Source organism: Austrofundulus limnaeus, unplaced genomic scaffold, assembly GCF_001266775.1.
Source record: "Austrofundulus limnaeus strain Quisiro unplaced genomic scaffold, Austrofundulus_limnaeus-1.0 Scaffold10891, whole genome shotgun sequence".
Classification (NCBI taxonomy): Eukaryota; Metazoa; Chordata; class Actinopteri; order Cyprinodontiformes; family Rivulidae; genus Austrofundulus; species Austrofundulus limnaeus.
In genome coordinates, this window is record NW_013963293.1 from 1 (window position 1) to 565 (window position 565).

Sequence of the window (565 nt, forward strand, 5' to 3'; positions counted from 1 at the left end):
TAATAATAATAATAATAATAAAGAGTTCTTAGTAAGCAAAAACCTTGCTGTGCAAACTGATACACCTAGTTGCTGGAATCCGGCACAGTTTCTGTAGACTGCTTCTTCTTCTGATACTCGGTTGTCACACTAAACCCAAAAAAGCGTCAACACATCCTACCGTCGCATCTGCATACCTGATAATCAAACTGGTTCATGGCCATGGGGGCCATGGCGTAGCTGTCGGGCTGTGCCCCATACCCATGGCTGTTCTGGGGGTAAACCCCATGGTGGGCTTCAGAGTTGAACTCCACGCTGTCCTGGCTGTTGCTGTCCTCATTGGGGGTCACCACATCCATTGGTGCTGAACCTGGAGGGATCCAGGCCTGGTCAGGGGGTGGAGGAGGAGGGGGCTGACCATGAACCCCCCACTCTGTAAATAACCACAAAATAAATAACCACAAACCACAATATTAAAATAAAAAGTTTAGGGCTGCAACTGACGATTATTTTAATAATCAATTAATCCGTCGATTATTTTTTTCAATTAATCGATTAATCGGCCAAATCATTAAAACACTTGATT

General features: G+C 44.4%; 1 protein-coding gene across 1 annotated transcript; it reads right to left on the reverse strand.

The window, feature by feature from the left end:
- Positions 1 to 17: 17 nt before the first annotated feature.
- On the reverse strand, positions 18 to 412 carry LOC106512718 (arginine/serine-rich protein PNISR; the record flags this gene model as incomplete). Its single annotated transcript, XM_014001275.1, is given in 1 exon segment — positions 18 to 412. A coding segment is annotated over 1 exon segment (266 nt), but the record flags the coding sequence as incomplete, so codon positions are not given.
- Between the last annotated feature and the right edge of the window lie 153 nt (positions 413 to 565).